We start from the raw sequence: 19,264 nt of genomic DNA, 5'->3' as shown, positions 1-19,264 counted from the left end.
ACAGGTTGTTGTTCATTTTAATGACTGCTTCACAACCTGGGCCATCTGGATTCGACCTACCAACCCCAGCTTTTCTGAATTGTGCCTATGGGAGCTATCCCTGCAATATATCATACATTCCTGTAACCCTCCTGGCTTCAATCTTTGTTAGTCGTCGTCCTTCAGCCCCCCTGTTCCTACTCCAGCATGACACAGCCCTGTATTCCACCAACTTACCCACAGTCTTTTTACTTCTCTCCTTTTATGCTGCCCCCCCCTCCCCCAATCGTTTGCACCTATCCTCTCTCAACCTCATCACTGTATGCTCGCTCAAGCACACTTTACTGTCCTCACTGCCTACCCTGCTATCCCTCCCCCTCCCTACCCCAACCTCCTCCTTGCCATCACCATCCAGACTGCTTCTCCCATCACGTGCAGCTGCTCACAGTCTGGCCTCGGCAGCCAGACAGTGGTCATGTGTGTGTGAATTGCATTTGCTTGAGTGTGTGTTTGTATGTTCTGTAATTTGCAAGAAGGCCTCTAAAGTGCATATCTGTGACTCAACATCTCTGCTATTTGGTTAGTAGCGATCTATCCTTTTTATAATACTGTCAAAATTTAAAAAAAAGAAATACTTGTTCCAGTAGACTGCCTCACTGAGAAATTTTGAAACTACCTCACAAAGGGTTTTGGACATCTCTTCAGTAAAATTGGACTCCTGAACCAGCATACAAACCCTACGCTATTCCATCCCCGAGTAAGCTCAAATTTTGTAGTAGCTTTGGTAATGCCAGAGACTACGAGAGTAGTCTGCTGTAACTCAAGTTTCCTACAGGTCTATACCAACAACTGGCCAGTTTGTTATTAGGCATTAAGTTCAACAAGATGACAAAACTAGCAAATGCAGTTCTTTTGGATAATTGTTGCATGTGTTTTCAAGAGGGGAATGAAAGCAGACGGGTACTCGACAATATGACAATATCCACCGCCCCCCCCCCCCCCCATACACAAAATGGTGTGTTCACATATCATATAAATAAGGTGGAATTGCACATCTAGTGTGACATGTGCCATATAGGGCAAAAGCAGAATCCTTTGTGCTTCCTATGAAATAAATCAGTGTAACATCCATTTTGCACTGAACATCTCTTCAGAAGTCATTAGTGGCTTTTAATTTTTTATTTTTTATTTTGTTTTCATGACATGTTGGTGGAATCAATCTAAACAGCGTCCATTCATGAAATATCTCATGAACATCCAGCGCCAACTGAATACCTCATTTGGGTTCTTATTAAAAGTAAAATTATATTTATAATGCTATTTTATTTCCCAAACCAATACAGGGACCTCTAATTAATGTGGGGTCGCTTACAGTTCAAGGATATTTATCCAAAGTAACCTCAAAACGTGTGTTTTGCTATCCCTGTCAATAGAATATCCTTTAATTGTATACTGTATCAGAATAATTTGAGGCCACTATATCAAGCGGGCAGATAGATTTACACAAGTAAAACAAGAGAAAGGCACAAGCATATTTGCTCTTAAGTGTCTCTTCTACTTGGTGGATAGTGATATATTTATTGCACGTAACTGAATCAAATCCTGAATGTTCCATTGATTTCCATCAAACAACGTTGTGTTTTAATGAGGTCACAAACATTTTTCATTGCAGCTGGTGTGCATAAAGTACCAAGTGCCTTCACTTATGAAGATAAAAAATAAACTGCTCAAGACTGTCATTTTAAGTATTGTAACCAATTTCTCACTGTAACCTAGAGTGAGAGGGAAATGATATGATAAACACATTTTGTTTACTTACTGGGCTTTCTTCAACTCCAGTTCATGTTTTTCTTCCTCCTCGGCCAACTTGTCTCTATCAACATTTCCCACCTCCTCTGGTACATTAACTTCTGTCTCAACACTTGTCTGTAATGATAAAGAACATATGATTCAGAAATGTAATTCAGCATTTACCATTTACTATATATTCAATTCTGTTTACAAATAAATTCACATACTGCACCTCAGATACAAGAAAACTTTTTTTGCACTTAAAATGCACAAATTGTTCATCACTCACACTCAAACTCAGGTGATACCACAGATAGACCATCGCTCGAACATTTCTGGACATTAGAGATTTTGAGGAAAAAATGCAAACTGGAACCAGAAATGTTAGAAATACTCATAAGTCAGATTTGAAATAATCTTTTATTGAAAGTAAATACAAGGCGACACAGAAAAACGGGAACATTTCCACAATCCAATAAAACTAGAAGTGATGAAGGAAAGAAATTGCATTCATACTAATTGAAATCTTACAACTTTGCCATTTACGAAACACTGATGGCATTTATCATTTTTTAAGAATTACATCCTTTAGATGGCGTCCTCTTGTATGAATACAGTCATGAAATCTGCTGTTGAGATTCCTCATTGACGGCTGCAACATCTCAGCTGGGATACTGTGAATTGCATCCTGAATTCTCTGTTTTAACTCATCCAGGGTTCTTGGTTGAGTCATGTAGACTTTGCTTTTGTGGTAGCCCCACAAGAAAAAAAATCACGAACGGATAAATCTGGTAATCTAGGGGGCCAGGGTATGTATGTATGTATGTATGTATGTAATTCGTATACACATACATTTACAGACTTTCAGTTAGAGACAATCATTAGATTTACTTCTGGTATACAATACTTTTTTTTACAAATAACTTATTAAATAATGTAATGCCACAATGTTCACTCATATCTCAAATCAGTCACTGCACACATTATACACGCCATAATTTCATAACATTTCACTCAACACACACACACACACACACAAACACACACACACACACACACACACACAGTGGTGATCTTTGAGTCATTTTCTGTACCACGACTACCCATTTGCTATCCTGAAAAACTGAGTCAGCATCCCTCTATAATGAGTGAGATGTTGAGCTCAGAAAGAGGAACATGTGTTAGTATTGTGCAATGCATAGCTTGGGGGTAAGTTTTTCTATATAAGGAAAAAACACAGTGTAAAGATGTTATGTGGAATGTTGGATGTTTTATAATCATTATTATTAATTATTTATATAACTTTTTTTTTACCAAACTCCTACTCTGTTTTATCTAAGCAATCCTTCAAAGTACAAAATGTATTGCATAATAAGTACTTTTTAGCTGCCTTTTTAAATAAGTGTATTTTTGAAATTTCTTTTATCTCTTTTGGTAATTTATTGTACAGTTTTATTCCTTGGTAGACAATGCTGTTTTGAGTTTTATGTTTACTTTTTTCTTGGAAAATGTAAGTTGAGTCTAGCTCTTGTCCCATGGTCATGGACAGAACTGTTTGTGCAGTAATTACCAATGTTATTTTTGATGTGTACAACTGACTGGTAAATGTATTCACATGGAGCAGTTAAAATCCCCAGTGTTTTGAACAGATCTTTACAATGAGCTTGACTACCATTTTTGGTTATGGCTCTTTTCTGGAGTTTGAAAATTGTGTTCATATTTTGTGCATTTGTTCCCCAAAAAAGAATGCCATAGCTACGAGCTGAGTGTACATATGAATGGTATGTAACTAAAAGACACTGCATTTGTAACACAGTCTATAGAGGTGCCATCTACATTTAATTTAACATTGTCATTTTCCCTCTTCAAACTGACATTCATGGCATAAGTTTTCTTTATGTTCAATGTCACTTTATTGCTTATTGACCAATTGTAAACTTCCTTGCGAGCTTCATTTGATTTCTTTGCAAGGAGTTCTCGTGTTTTCTCAGTGACTATAATATTGCTGTCATCAGTGAAGAGAATTTTTTCATCATGAGTAACACTACTGGGAAAGTCATTGATGTATATCAGGAAGAGTATTGGTCATAATATGCTATGTTGCAGAACCCCTTTGGTTCTAAGTGTTTTACTAAATGTTTAGATCTATTTGCAGTATGTGTTATCTCTACTCTTTGTACCCTACCTGCTAACTATGATCGAAGCCAGTCATTAGCTACCCCTCTTATTCCTAATGCTTCTAATTTATTTAATAGAATCTTGTGTTCAACTTATCAAAGGCCTTAGAAAGATCCAAACATGTGCCTGTGACACACTCATCTTTGTCAAGAGCGTCAAGTACAAACTATGTGAATTATACTATGGCTGACCTGTATTTTTGCCACTTCAAAAACCAAACTGTGATTCACTTAAAAGATTATAATTCATTAATTTGTCTTTCATAATTGCTTCTATTATTTTTGAGAATGGCGACAGCAGGGAAATGGGCCAATAATTTTCTATGTCTTCTGCATTACCTTTCTTAAGCAAAGGTACAACTCTTGCCTGTTTTAACTGTTCTGGAAATGTCTCTGATGTGAAGGATTCACTTATTATATTTGTTAAGGGTCCTTGTTTAATCTCTATGCACTGTTTCAGTACACACATTGGTACTTCATCTAAGCCTACTGCTTCTTATTTTTTAGTGTTTGAACAGTTTTATTGACTTCATTCTCTGTGATTGGAAGTAACACCATTGTATTTAGTGCAACATTATTTACAGGTGTTATATTTCTTTTGGGGAATTTTTGCTGTAACTTTTCTGCAATAGTTGAAAAATGCTCATTTACATTGTTTGCTATATGTTGTGGACCATTTATTACCTTATCCCCCTCCCTTAGCAGTATATTATTCTGTGTGCGCCAGATAACAGGAGCCACCACACTTTGGCAGCCGCTATGACGCAGGAAGCCCGTATGTTTGTGCATGTAAAACATTAAAAGATCTTACATAATATCACAAAAGAAAAAAGACATCAGAGGATACTCCAAGAGCATCGGAATTTCGTGAACTGTACTAAAATGCATAATTCGGCTTAAAGTGCACATTCATATGTTCTGATTCCCAATGAAGTCGGCCTTGACCTGATATTGAGTTTCTCAGTTTGGTTTTCGGGATGTAAATTTTCTTGGAGCACAAGTACTGTATTATATCATGTTTGGTTCTTTATTATGGCATAATGCCATATGTGCTAGAAGTTCAAAATGTGCACTTGAAATGCAGTGAGCAGTTGAAATTAGCCAACAGTGTGGAACTAAATACTTTGTTTCAAACACATTGACTGCCTCAGCATAAAAGATTAATAAAAGCCAAATTTCTTTAGCAAACTGACAAAAAAACTTCATTGTTCTACAAGGCGATTAATGGATAGCTGTCAGAAAAGTTCCTACAAACCATTTTCCGCGCTACTTCCAGAATAGAACTTAAGTGGCTGCTAGACGGGGACTATACAACTGGCCCTTACTAGTGTAGCAATCTGGCCAAAAATTTCATTTTCCTGGATACACTGAGATGATGATACGTAATCTTTCTTACCTGTTATTCCTGTTAGTCATTTATTTCCACTCTGAATCTATGGATTTCTCTAGTAATTATAATAACGGTGATCATTCGCAAACCCAGTCAACCACATAAATCGACAGCGATTGGCGTTTACTTGTTTGGCTTTACTCCGCTCAGCTTGTACGGTCCGGTCCCCTTTTGCCTGCAGGAAAGTTTATTTTTAGATGCGATGAGGATTCCCCTGACAGAGACATCACGTACACTATGCACGCATTCAAAAATCAAATTATGATTTTTTTTTTTTACCGTGGGACCAAACTGCTGATGTCATCGGTCCCTAGGCTTATGCCAGGGGCAGGCAGGAATCCTGCACGTGTGCGGTGCACTTGCACGCGTGCAGTTAACAGTCGTTCTGCGTGCACAAAGTGGCAAGCTGGCCACCCGCTTATCTCCCCTCCCTGCCATACATTCTGTCCACTCCTTCCCCTGCAATGCATTTTGTTTCCTAGCTTGCTTTATTGAATGAAGGAAAAAGCTTAGTAGGAGTGCTTGAAAGATATCGTGGTTTGAAAGAGTACCTATTACCTACGATACGTTTTATTTAATTACCACAGGTGGAGTGGAACAAAATAAGGTTAGTAGGAGTGCTTGAAAGATGTCGTGTTTTGAAAGAGTACCTATTACCTATGATATGTTTTATTTAATTATCACAGGTGGAGCGAAACAAAATTTCTACGTACAGACAAACGCAAACAGTTACTTAAATTTTCATCACTGATGTTTCCTCTTAACCGACACTTACTAATTCAGCAAATGGTTTTCCAGCTCTCGCTATATTAAGCGTAATCTTATAACTTGCACGTACCGCTGGGCTATTATTGTTGTCGTCCTGAAAAATTGAAAACAGTGCTCCATAAAATATTATATCAGTTAGATGAGAGACATGACGAAAGGAGGTCGCAGATCTCTCGTGACCACAGCAACTACGACAGATTTATTTAGTATCATCAGATCGCTCTTCTTAAGATCAGTCAATTTCCCCATCCGCTCAGAATCCGACAATAAATTGTACTCGTCCTTGTGAAATTTGTTATAATGGCCTTCAATACTAAACTTCCGCTGACCAGCGAGAATACTGCCACATATTAAACATTTCGAATTTTCACGTTTTTGCACAAAGAAAAAATGATTCTCCCATTACTTTTTAAAAGACAGCAAATCTCCGCTTCACCGTTTCCTTGTTTCACTCTGCATTTTCCGGTTCTTGAAATACAACGTTCACTACGTAGTGGTCGCTACGCATCGACGTCCGCAGCTTAGCCTGGTACTACACTGCCGCAACCTGCCGGCTATCGCCACTGCCCCATTCGACGATTGCACGCGAGCAGCACACGTGCACCGCTGTGCGCTCATGAGCCGCGTGCAACGTTTGCCCGCCCCTGGCTTATGCACTACTTAATCTAACTTATGCTAAGTATAACACATACGCCCATGCCCAAGGGAGGATTCGAACCTCCGACAGGGCGAGCCGTGCAAACCGTGACAAGTCACCTGAGACAGCATGGCTACCCCGCACAGGTTATGATTCATTCAGAAATCAACTTACAGAGCGTGTTCAAAAACCAACACGGATGCGCATTAAAATCATACGAGTAATCGACAGACCAATGTGTGCTGGATGCTAGGCACTTTGTGAAACTACATTTTTACTCCTCAAGAATATGAATTTGGTGCCCGAGCCACTGCGCATGATTGAATCTGGCAGCTTGGGCGCGGCAGTAAAATTTTTTCTGGTTGCATCTAGCTGCTTGCTGTGACTGCTTGCACAGCAGCAGTCACATTTCTGTAGCTAGAAATGGGAGAAGGTACTACCTACACGCCACTCAACTGCGCATGCGCATGAGACCGCTCGTAACTGCTAAAATGAATCTAATGTAAACAGTTGTGACGTCACGCTCATTGGAGGCAATTTGTTGTTATGTAGCATTACATGGTATCCTAAACCCTTTCACACATTTTGCTGTTGGCAAATGCTAGTATGAGCACTGTGTTTTGTTGTTGTATATGGCACATTTCCTTTGCAATTTATGTTTTATTTTCGTTTTTTTTCCTCGTTCACGTTTTATTGTTGCAGTATTATTCTGCAGTAGTGCGATACAGTAATATCCTTTGTTAGAGTATTGATTCTTACCAGTCAAAATTACAAAAAATTAACTGAAAACTAAACAAAAAATTCCCAGAATTCTAAAAAAATTCCCTGGTTTTTCCCGGTTTTCTCCCAGATGAAAAAATTCCCGGGTTTTTTCCAGATCTCCCGGCTGTCCCGGGTCATATACACCCTGTTATAAAACATTTTTATGGCTAACACATGCTGTTGTCCATTCCACTGGGCCATGATTACTGAAATGGCGGACTGTTTACTCGTTAATTGTTACGAACCCGCAGTGCTGCCACCTGCCCATGGCTGCCACTACTCATTTCAAACATTCCCACCATTCTGTCACCCTGTATATGCAGTCAAATTTTAATCTCCTCAAAGCAGCCTCCTTTGGTTTTAATCAATGCTCTGCTTACGTAAGGCATTCTTGCTGTCAGCTCCATCAGGGTTTCCTCAATGATATGCTGCCATCCCTCTTTTACTTGGATCCAGAGGTGGTGAACGTTGGTAATAGGCCTTGATTTAATTGCTCTGTCCAAGTGATTCCAAAGCAGTCCAATAGCATTAGAGTCGGGGGATTGGGGTGGCCATATCATATTTTTCATTTCCTTCTTTTTTTCTAAATTTGCCAAATATGCTTTACCCAACTTTGAAGAGTGTTTAGGGGTGTTATATTGCTGTAGAATGAATCCCCTGCCAATCACATGTCTTCTACAAGGCTTTGCATGATACTTAGAATGAGATGGTAATCCTCTTTCTTCACTGTTCCATTTATTTGTACAAGATCACCAGTCTTACCACCTCCACAACATACCAAACCATGAGGGAGATCCGTCCATGCTTAAATGTTGGAGATACACATTGGTGTAACATTCGTTCACCTGGCAAGCGGTGAATAAACTTGTGTCACTTTGTGCAAAAGACCTCAGATTTGGATTCATCAGTGAAGAGTACCTTTTTCACTGATTTACTGCCCAACTTTCATGTTGTCTTGCCCAGTGTAGTCTCTTTTGCCTATTAACAGCTGGCAGTAATGGTGTCTTAGATGCCACATGCCCATTAAGGTGCACTGCCTGAAGACGTCTTTTCACAGTACTTACCCTCACCGGCTTTTCCCTATTATGGTTTAGTTTGTCGCATTCTGATAGTGCGTGTTTACGGCCTGTCGCCACTCGCGGTATGGCTTACTTTTGTGCGCGCTACCGCCGCTTACAATTAAAAAAAAAAAGAGAGAGGAATCGTCTCATTAGCGAAACAATGGTAAGAGACTGCTATTTGTTGTTACTTACACTGCTGCTTTCTTTGATAATGATCAACAAGAACCAAATAATAGACTGCGTATGATAGAACATGTTCTGAACGAGAGCTAGGCGAAAATTTTTCTCCGTTTGAAAATCTTTGCGGCCGCTTCTTTAGTACATCAAATTCTGCACAGAAATTAGTCATCTTAGATTTAAAAATCTAGTCAGTTGCCCTGCTTCATTTCTGACTGTATCGCTATTAGGCATAAAAATAATACGAATATAAACATGACACGATACGTATATTCTTCCGCGTTTGCTGTTGTCTCTCTCTCTCTAGTTTCGTAGATTATTAGGCAGACAGGATTTAAATGAGATAGCAGCAAACACGAAAGAATACACGGCAAAATGTTTATATTCATATTATTCTTATGGTGAAGAGAATAGTGCATGTGATTCACATTTCATCAGGTTCCTATTAGCAATCATCTCTTCTCACAGGTAGGAAAAAATTCAGAACGTAGAGTTGGCCATATTGACAAACATCCCAAACAGTCTTCCCAGTCGTATTTTCGTAGTACATTGAAATTCTGCTACATTCGAAGATGAACAATACGGAATTTGTATTTACTTCGTTGGATAATGTATGAAAATGGTCGAAACTGGGGACGGAGAAAAAAAGCTTGTCTTCCACCTTTTTTTTAAATTTATTTATTGACGCAGAGGTTCTGGCGCCAGTATTTATCTTTGTGTCTACAATGCATGCCTGTGTAGCGCTACATATATTCGACGGCAGAAGTTAGTTGTGGCGGCACCTACTAACATTTTTCAGAACTTCTGCTTGCTTCGCACTTGACTCTAAGCCGCAGGCGGTTTTTTGGATTACAAAAGAGGACAGCTTAGATTCGAGTAAATACGGCACATGCGGAGCACTTTGGAAAATAGCATCACTACTGGTTATCAAGGAAGCTAAATGTGTAATCATTTACAACAGACATTACTTAGCTCAACCAGCAATTTGGATCAACATATTAAAAACCGCTCACATTGGCAAATGCACAATTATTACCGTTACAACTATTTTTACATGAGAAACACTACGCAAATTGCATAAGAAATATGTACTGCTGTCTTATGATTGACTTGGCCTAAAATGAGGAATTGTTCATTAGCAGCATGTCTGCACTGTTTTCCTCACAATAATATACAATGGAGTGACGAAACTCATTGAATAGCAATATGCATATATACAGATGGTGGTCGTATTGTGTACATGAGGTACAAAAGGGCAGTGCTTGATGCACCTGTCATTTGTACTCAGGTGATGTGTGTGAAAAGGTTTCCACTATGATTGTGGCCACACGACGGTTATTATTAGACTTTCAACACACAATGGTTGTTAGAGCTAGACACATGGGACATTCCATTTTGGAAATCATTAGGGAATTCAATATTCTATGGTCCAAAGTGTCAAGAGCATGCTGAGAATACCACATTTCACAAATTACCTCTCACCACAGACAACACACTAGCCAAGAGACTTCACTTACTGACCGAGGGCAGTGGCGTTTGTGTAGTTTTTGGTGCTAACAGACAAGCAACACCACACGAAATAATCACAGAAAACAATGTGGGACACACAACAAACATATCCATTAGGACACTGCGCAAAATTTGTCATTAATTGGCTACGGCAGCAGATAACCGACACGAGTGTCTTTGCAAATAGTACATCACGTCAGTGCCTCTCCTGGGTATGTGACCATATCAGTTGGACCCTAGACTACTGGAAAACTGTGGCCTGGTTAAGTAAGTCCCAATTTTAGTTGGTAAGAGCTGATGGTAGGGTTCAAGTGTGGTGCAATCCCCACAAAGCCATGGACCCAGGTCATCAACAAGGCACTGTGGAAGTTGGTGGTGGCTCCATAATGGTGTGGGTTGTGCTTACACGAAATGAACTGGATTCTCTGGATGTTAGGCTACTTTGAGACCACTTGCAGCCATTCGTGGACATCATGTCCCAAGACAACAATGGCATTTTATGGATGACAGTGCACCATGTCACTGGGCCACAGTTGTTTGTGAACAGTTCGAAGAACATCCTAGACAATTCAAGTGAATTGTTTGGCCTCCCATATTGACTGACATGAATCCCATCAAACATTTATGGGGCATAATTGAGAGGCCAGTTCGTGCACAAAATCCTGCACCACAACACTTTAACAATTATGGATGACTATACAGGCAGCACGGTTCAATATTTCTGCAGGGAAGTTCCAGCGACTTTCTGAGTCCGTGCCGTGTCGAGTTGCTGCGCCATGCCGTGCAAAAGGAGGTCTGGTGGAAGAGTCATTAATAGTATCATTGCACAACAGGAGAAAAAAATATGACAATTTTCTCTCCAAAACTCCACACAGCCAAAGAATCATTTCGGGTGGCATGGAGTTCCACACACATGTTGACCACTGCAATACTGGGGCATCTGAAGTGCAAATATGGAGTTGTACCACATTCACTGCCTCATCAGACATGCACACATCCTTGTCATGTTTAACATCAAAATTCAACGCAACAAAGAACATGACACTCCATGCAGTACACACCCATCCATGTTGTTCCTCTGACCAATGTCTTTGGCATTATGTGGTTGCAATCTTTGTTAAGTCTAACACACTGAGCCTAAGTGTACTAAAGCTAACTTCATGAAGATGGATGCAGAAAATTTGGTTCAATATCTTGCTTTCTGCATCTACTTACAAGGCTGAATGCAGCTGAGTTGTGTTTTGATGCTTATTCTGTCAGTATGTACACAAGAGTTAATTATCATATGTGACTATTGCAGATTAGGAATAATTCCTTCAAGTCTTTGAACACCTCATACCACTTCAAAACATTTCTGATATAACACAATGATACACTCTAATAGAAGTTGTTATCTCATATTATTAAAAACTAGCTTCTGTCTTAGAAATGGCTCACCATTACACAGATTGTTAACTCACATCACAGACAATACACCATAGTCATGAGTACTGAAATGAATACTGACATTGAATATTAAAGACCGCGGCATTTGCAAATTAATGAATTTCTTTAATATCAGTGACATGTCCCTTTTATTAGTAGTATATCTGGCTGACGTGTTTAGGTGAGGGGAATTGCCACTTTTCTCTTCCTCTAATAATAATAATGATAATAATAATAATACTAATAATAATAATAATGACATCTGGTACTCTAAACTGGCCCTGATGCAAAATTCCTAGGACTCATCAGGATACCTTTACTGAGCCTTCTTACAGGACAAACTACTTACGATTTTATCAGCAGCAGGCTCTGTGACTGATATTTGACTTGGTTTCCTTTTGCTGGATCGAGATCTCTTCATCTGTTTTTTCTCACTCTCTTTCTCATTCACTGGACCTGTATTGCCATCTACGTCTCCTGTGGAATTTACAGAATCATTGAAAGTCTGATACTAGAATACCTATGGAGAGAAAAATAAATTTGTAGTGTCCCAAAAAACTCTGCACTATGGGGGAAAGTCTAATATTATTATGATTATGCACTTTATCATAACAACATACGATAACAAATACAAAGTTATGAATATAATAGAGGGAAACATTCCACGTGGGAAAAATATATCTAAAAAGAAAGATGATGGGACTTACCAAACAAAAGCGCTGGCAGGTCGATAGACACACAAACAAACACAAACATACACACAAAATTCAAGCTTTCGCAACCAATGGTTGCCTCATCAGGAAAGAGGGAAGGAGAGGGAAAGACGAAAGGATTTGGGTTTTAAGGGAGAGGGTAAGGAGTCATTCCAATCCCGGGAGGGGAAAGACTTACCTTAGGGGGGAAAAAAGGACAGGTACACACACACACACACACACACACACACACACACACACACACATATCCATCCGCATATACACAGACACAAGCAGACATTGGTAAAGGCAAAGAGTAAACTCATGAAAAGTTGGAGGTATTTCTCCACAAAGTTTATCAGAAGGGTCTATATCAGGAGACACAAATGTAGAAAGGGGAGGAGGGGGAGAGGACCTGCATATAATATTTTCATAAACACTGGAAGGAAAATGTGTACATCAAATGATCAGTGTGCTTAATGGTTTTTGAATTCCTTATTACATGCGCCCACAAGACTTGAGAATCCCTAAAACCATTCAATCACTACACAGATAGTTGTACCACACTGCCTTCCGATAATTACTAACTTACAAATGTGTCTCAGCAAAACTGATGAGATAAAAAATGAATCTCCTCACCTTTTGTAAACTGTTGTAAGTTTCTTTAGGACACCCTTACAAATAATAATTACATTGGAGAAGTTACCTCAGGACCAACAAGCTGGGAAACCAAGCATTTGCTAGCATGTACCAGGTGTACCAGTATAAAATGAGCGTTAAGATACAAATGTGTCGATAGGGAACACTTGTTGCGAACGAGCCTTAATTTGTTTTGTTTGGTTGGTATGACATCTGTCAAAGATATTTAGTATACATCAAGTCAAGGAACAAACAACATCATATGTTTTCATCATGTTAACAATGTCAAATTTCGTACCAGGAAGTGATGATTTGCGGAAAGCATTAATTTTTTGTTTTCATTTGAAAAAAAGCGCTGCAGACTTGCATCGAATGCTTGTCGAAGAATATGGCGCTCATGCTCTATCAGAAGCAATATGCAAAACATGGTTGCAATGGTTCAGAAATAATGATTTTGATGTAAGAAATAAGGAACATGGAAGACCACCAAAAAAGTTCGAAGATGCCGCATTGCAGGCAATATTGAATGAAGATGATACTTTGAGTCAGAAGCAAATTGCAGCAATGCTAAATGTTGCACAACAAACAATTTCTGACCATTTGAAAGCTATGGGAAAGATCCAAAAGTGTGGAAAATGGGTGTCACATGGATTGAATGAAAGACAGATGGAAAACCGAAAAACCATTTGTCAAATTTTGCTTCAAAGACACAAAAGAAAATCAATTTTGCATAGAATTGTTACTGGAGATGAAAAATGGATTTATTTTAAGAAACCTAAATGGGAAAAATCATGGGTTAATCCGGACAACCATCAACATCGACTGCAAAACCTGATCGATTCGGCAAGAAGACAATGCTCGGTGTCTGGTGGGATCAGAAAGGTGTGGTGCATCATGAGCTTCTAAAACCTGGTGAAACTGTGAATACTAATCGCTACAGACAACAAATGATCAATTTGGACTATGCATTGATCGAAAAAAGACCAGAATGGGCCAGAAGACATGGCAAAGTAATTTTTTTACACGGCAATGCACCTGCATACAAAGAAAAACTGGTTCAGGATACAATCAAAACACTTGGCTGGGAGCTGGTACCCCACCCGCCATATTCACCAGACTTGGCCCCTTCCGACTACTATTTGTTTTCATCAATGGGACACGCATTGGCTGAGGAACACTTCGATTCCTACGAAGAAGTTGAAAATTGGGTGTCTGATTGGTTTGCTTCAAAAGACGAACATTTCTATTGGTTTGGTGTCCACAAATTGCAAGAAAAGTGGTCAAAATGTATAGAAAGCAATGGTCAGTACTTTGAATAAAAGTTTTTAATTTTCAATTCAAAATTAGTGTTTCATTTTCACAAAAAAACGCTCATTTCATACCGGTACACCTGGTAGAATAGCAATAATACACTTCTGGCCATTAAATTTGCAACACCAGGAAGGGTAGTGAAACAGGAATTTTACTTATGGTGCTCACACTTCCATGGTACACTTCCCTTATCCTCCAAATAGTCTGTTTTGCTACTACTCTGTTCTCCACGGCTTTCAACACTTTGCTTCTATGTACACTATCATACGCTTTTTCAATGTCCACGAAGGTCATTAGTAGATCTATTCCATATTCATAGTGCTGTTCCTGCAGTTATCTCATAGCAAAACTTAGATCCACTGTGAACCTTCCTGTTCTGAAGCCATGTTGCTCTTCTCTAATTCTTCCTTCTAATTTTGCCCGAATTCGTGCTTCCAAAATTTTCTCAAAAATCTTTGCACAATGACTCATCAATGTTATCCCCCGATAGTTCTTGCACTCTTTTCTGTTTCCCTTCTTAAAGATCAGGACAATTATTCCCTTCTTCCAGTCTTCTGGGATCATCTTCTGTCTCCACACAATTTTTATTACTCGATATAGCCATTGTATCCCCACTTCTCCTGCTGCTCTCACCATCTCCGCACTTAGCTAATCCAGACCTGGTGACTTCCCTCCCTTCATCTTGCCCAATGCCTCTTCCACTTCTCCCCATGTAAGGTCTTTTCTATTTGCTGCTCCTCCTCTTTTTTCTCACCTCAGCTTGTTCCTCCTCATCCAGTTCTCCATTTGGGGTCAGGAGTCCTTCGAAATACTCCTTCCACATATTCTTGAGTTCCTCCTTATTCTTTACATATTGTCCACTTTTGCTCACCATTCGAGCATAATCTGTCATACCGTTCTTCCCCTTACTTTTAATCATCCCATATAACACCTTTTCACCTTTTTTAACCTTCACTATCCTCCTTCATCATTCTGGTCCACTGTCCCATCCACTTTCTTCTTTCCTCCATCACCACTCTTTTTGCTTCTTTCTTTCTTTCTCAACTGATACTCTTCTCTTGTCTCTACTGTTCTCTTCTGGAACGATACCCTAAAGGCTCTATTCTTCTTTCTCAACTGATACTCTTCTCTTGTCTCTACTGTTCTCTTCTGGAACGATACCCTAAAGGCTCTATTCTTCCTCCGTACTATATCCTTTGCTTTATCATTCCACCAGGGTGTTTCTTTCCATATCTTTTTATTGCTTGTCCTCCCACATATTGCTTCCACCGCACTTACAAACATTCCCTTGAACCTACCCCCATTCCTCTTCTACCATTTTTGGTTCATCCTTTGGGATACTTTTCTTTACTACTTGTAGGTACTGTAGCCTGCTTTCTTCCTCCTTCAACTTCCATGCCCTTATACGTCTTTCCTGGTTTTCTGTCCCTTTATTATCCTTAGTCCCTCTCAGGTTCATTACCAGCAAACGGTGGTCACTATCCAAGGTCTCTGATGTCAATGATGTTCCTATTCATCTCACTATCATACAGGAAGTAGTCAACTATCGACTTTCTCTTTAAGTCTTGACTGTACCAGGTAATCTTGTGGCTCTCTCTTTTCCTTAACCAAGAAGGAAGCAAGCTATTTCTTTGACAGAACTCCAACAGTCTTTCACCTTCCTTATTTAGGCAGCTCTGGTTCAAGCACACTTTTGCAGCCTTGTCTTTCTCTTTGAATGTGTGCATTCAAATCCCCCATTACTATCATATTCTTCCTTCCCATCGTTTCTGCATTTCCTCTTCAAACTCTTGCTTCTCCTCAGAACTGCAACCCACCTGCGGCGCTTACACTTGTATTATCTCTGTGGTCATCCCCTTGAGTGATGTTTTGGTCATCATCATCCTATCACTTATTCTCTTCACTTCCTCTTTTAATCCATCTCACAGAGTTAATGAAGGTGAAACCATTACAAGAGGAGATAGAGAAATCAAGGCTGAGATGGTATGGACACGTTAAGAGAATGGAGGAGAAGAGGATACCCAGGAGGATACACGAGATGAAACTGAAAGGAATGAGACCAAGAGGAAGACCGAGAGACAAATGGCTGAAAGGAGTAGAGGAATGCTTCCAAAACAAAGGAGAAGAGTGGATCAAGGTGAAGACGGGGAGTTGGTGGCAAAACAGAAGACAATGGAGAAGCCTGTGTTCCATACAGACCCACCCAGAGGCTGGAAACTGTCCAAGATGATGATGACGATGATGTAGATATTTATCTGGCAGCAAACAAGAGCTCTTTTTTTTTTTTTTTTTTTTTTTTTTTACTCAAAGTATGTGACATGGCTGTATGATAACCGATCTTCTTGCAAATAGCAACGTTCAAATACAAGCATATACACAGAATGTAGATAGTATTGCAGCTGTAGTCATTAGTTATACTTCCAGCTTCCTAACAGACATTTCAATTTTTACATAAGGGATAAAGTCACACTCCATGCTTTTTACATATTGCAAACAAAAATATTTCAAGCGCAAGTTGTTAGCAAGGCACTGGTGTTACAAATTTTCTGTTCTGCTCTTCATTTCATGTATAAGGTTTTCTCTAAGTTCAGCAAGATATGACTAACACAGTTTTAGATTTCTACTGACAAAGGACTTTTCACTTGAAGATTTTTTAATTATGACACACTAATCAGTAATTCTACACTCAGAATGATGATTTTGCTGGCTTAAAACACTTTTGGTGTCTGTACAAGCATTAGTGTTTGTAAAACAGAGAGAACATGATGGCCAAACAGAGTAATATTAGAATTTTCACACTCTGCAGTATCAAATTACAATAATTTTGTAAAGGAATACTCAGCGACAAAGTTACCAGCATCCTAATAAAATACCTAGAGATGTGTGTTATTATAAAATCTAAATTTTTTTTGATAGCTATGTAATATCCTTGTTCAAAATTTCACTTGCTGCCTAACACTCACAAACACCTACACACTGAAAATCTCTTACAAAAATTCTAAGGTCATTAATACAATGTTAATAAACTGTATATTACTGAAATAACAGGAAAGGTAATGGAAATATCCTAAACAATTAACATAACAGTTTAAGGTCAACTGGCTGCTAAAAAAATGACAATGAAATAAATGGATGAGCCAATTACACTGACAATCTATTAAAATCTCCAGACGGACTATTTAGTCAGAGATGAAACTTCAGTCATCTGCAAAAAGGACGAAGAAACTCATCATTGCCTTAATGCAGGGATTGTGCAAGAATTCAGCTAATCTGTCCTAGGCAAACCACAGAAAACCTAATAAGCATGACTGAATGATGATTTGAGCTCCACTCCTCCTGAAGACAAGTCATTGCCTTAACTTCTGTGCAACTGCAGTGGACAGGAAGGTCAGGTGAACACAAAGCTAAACCACACTGAGATGAAACTGCCTGACAGATCAAAACTGATTGTCAGGCAGGGATTCAAATCTGGAAGCTTTTCTTTTGTGGGCAATATTCTTACCAACTGAGTTATCCGGGCAAGACTCATTACCCACCATCACAGCTTTACTTACTTCTGTCAGTACCTATCCTCTATTTTTCAAATTTCACAGACGTTCTCCTGGATACCTTGCGGGCTAGCAGTCTTAGAATAAAGGAAATCATTTAGGATAGAACTTAGGGAACTGTTTTCAGAATTACTCTACTGCTCTGCAGTGGAATGTACACTACTGTGAAACTTCTGGGAAGAATAAAACTATTTTTGATCTGTCACAAAGTTTCACAACAGTACACATCCTGCTGCAGACTGGAAGATTCATTCTACACTGAAATGTTTGAGCAAACTGTCAACAGTGTAGAAAGGTTGCTCATCACATCAGCTCTATGCTTTGACGATGATTTAGTGAATTTGAAGATGGAAGAGAAGGTGTCAGATCTGCTCAAGATGGAGACAGCTTTGTGTCAATGTATTTCTAAAAGCTGAAAAACTTGTGTGGTAACTGACACACCATTTTCTATTTAGCAGTGTTCCATAAAGGACAATGGCAATGAGTACAATGAGAGACTGAACATCTGGAGCTAATGTGGGACTCAATTTTACAATTGTAATTAAAAAGTACAAAGCCACATCAAAAAATGAAGCTGCTGATACATGATGAGCTGTGAAACAGACCTGTAGCAGTAAATGTCTGGGTAGTGTGAATCAATGAGTACACATGATTAAAAGGGGAGTTGTCACCATGCCAGTAAGTTGGACTTTCACTCAACAGAAACATCTTAAGGAGAGACAGAATTCTTTTACAGCTTCTATTTTTCTGAGCTCGTGAAAAGAGCACATAAGTTGCAGTTTAAAGTACTGGCAATGCAACTTTCTACTTTAAATAGATTTTGCACTCAAGGAATTAAAATGTGAAGCTAATTACCAAGTTGAAAAATGAAGAAACCAGCTTAGTATTTGCCAAGTTTACATGACAGTAAATACCATTACGGATTTACTGACAACATTCACTTTTAATTACTCTAATGCACCAAGTTAATAGGAACCAATAGCAGTTTAAGGGAGTTAAAGGAGGGGGAAGGAAGGAAAACTTCAATTTGGAAACAGCTTCAGGCTGCCACCTTCCCCCTCCCATCAAGGTCTCCCATCAAGGTCTGATACCTGTGGTAACATGTGCATCCTCTGTATCCATCCCAAATAAACATCAATACAGGATAAACACTAAGAGCCATCTAAATGGAATAAACATTTATTCTGTCTCAACTGAGGTGAGAAACTTAATGCATGTAGGAGAAATTACATGGGTTATTACCTTAAAAAGTTAAAAATTATATTGGGAAGGTCAGTACTGGGGCAGACCACAGCTGCAGGCCCCTCAGGATATGTTTTCTGGCAAGAAGAGCCCCCTCCATATCCACTCCTAAATCTGCCAAATTGCATACGACAATAAATTTTACTTTCATTCATG

General features: G+C 39.1%; 1 protein-coding gene across 1 annotated transcript in view; it reads right to left on the bottom strand.

Annotated features, from left to right (window-relative positions):
• The window catches only part of LOC126183811 (kinesin-like protein KIF3A), a 118,242-nt gene that overhangs the window by 56,547 nt on the left and 42,431 nt on the right, over positions 1 to 19,264 (bottom strand). The window contains exons 8-9 of the mRNA XM_049926059.1: positions 12,026 to 12,153; positions 1,799 to 1,905 (exon numbers count right to left, since the gene is read on the bottom strand). Coding sequence (XP_049782016.1) covers positions 1,799 to 1,905; positions 12,026 to 12,153 — 235 coding nt within the window. The remainder of the gene's footprint in view (positions 1 to 1,798; positions 1,906 to 12,025; positions 12,154 to 19,264) is intronic.

The sequence above is a fragment of the Schistocerca cancellata genome, chromosome 4 (genome assembly GCF_023864275.1).
Source record: "Schistocerca cancellata isolate TAMUIC-IGC-003103 chromosome 4, iqSchCanc2.1, whole genome shotgun sequence".
Taxonomy (NCBI): domain Eukaryota; kingdom Metazoa; phylum Arthropoda; class Insecta; order Orthoptera; family Acrididae; genus Schistocerca; species Schistocerca cancellata.
This window is presented reverse-complemented; position numbering and strand designations above follow the sequence as displayed.